This window comes from Penaeus monodon, chromosome 23 (genome assembly GCF_015228065.2).
Source record: "Penaeus monodon isolate SGIC_2016 chromosome 23, NSTDA_Pmon_1, whole genome shotgun sequence".
Classification (NCBI taxonomy): Eukaryota; Metazoa; Arthropoda; class Malacostraca; order Decapoda; family Penaeidae; genus Penaeus; species Penaeus monodon.
The window spans coordinates 1,912,011-1,912,359 of NC_051408.1; the positions used below are offsets into that span (position 1 = coordinate 1,912,011).

The 349-nt window shown below is 39.0% G+C and overlaps 1 protein-coding gene across 2 annotated transcripts in view; it reads left to right on the forward strand.

Moving 5' to 3' along the window:
- The window catches only part of LOC119587708 (RCC1 domain-containing protein 1-like), a 6,004-nt gene that overhangs the window by 3,817 nt on the left and 1,838 nt on the right, over positions 1-349 (forward strand). For both annotated transcript variants that reach the window (XM_037936390.1, XM_037936391.1), the window contains one exon: positions 226-338. In XM_037936390.1, coding sequence (XP_037792318.1) covers positions 226-338 — 113 coding nt within the window. The remainder of the gene's footprint in view (positions 1-225; positions 339-349) is intronic.

Here is a 349-nt window from a genome sequence, read left to right on the forward strand (position 1 = left end):
ACTGTAGGCCCTCTCTGTTATAGTTAAAGCTAGTGCAATTAATAAATATTGGATAAATTTTCTATAGCCAAAATATTTGAATTGATAAGGACTTGCCCTGCATTACTGTTTCTCAAATTACTTCATTCTTTTTTTTTTTTCTCCTGATTATTTGCCTGCTAGCTAGTCTATGGACAAAATGACTTGCATAACTCCTACACATAATTAATTTTTGTCTCACTTTAGGCGTGGTCAACTAGGCAACGGAGAATTGTGCCAGATCGATCGTCCAGAGCCAGTTGAGAGTCTCCAAGGCATCACCATCTCCTCCATAGCCTCTGGGGGATGGCACTGTGTTGGTAATTTTACC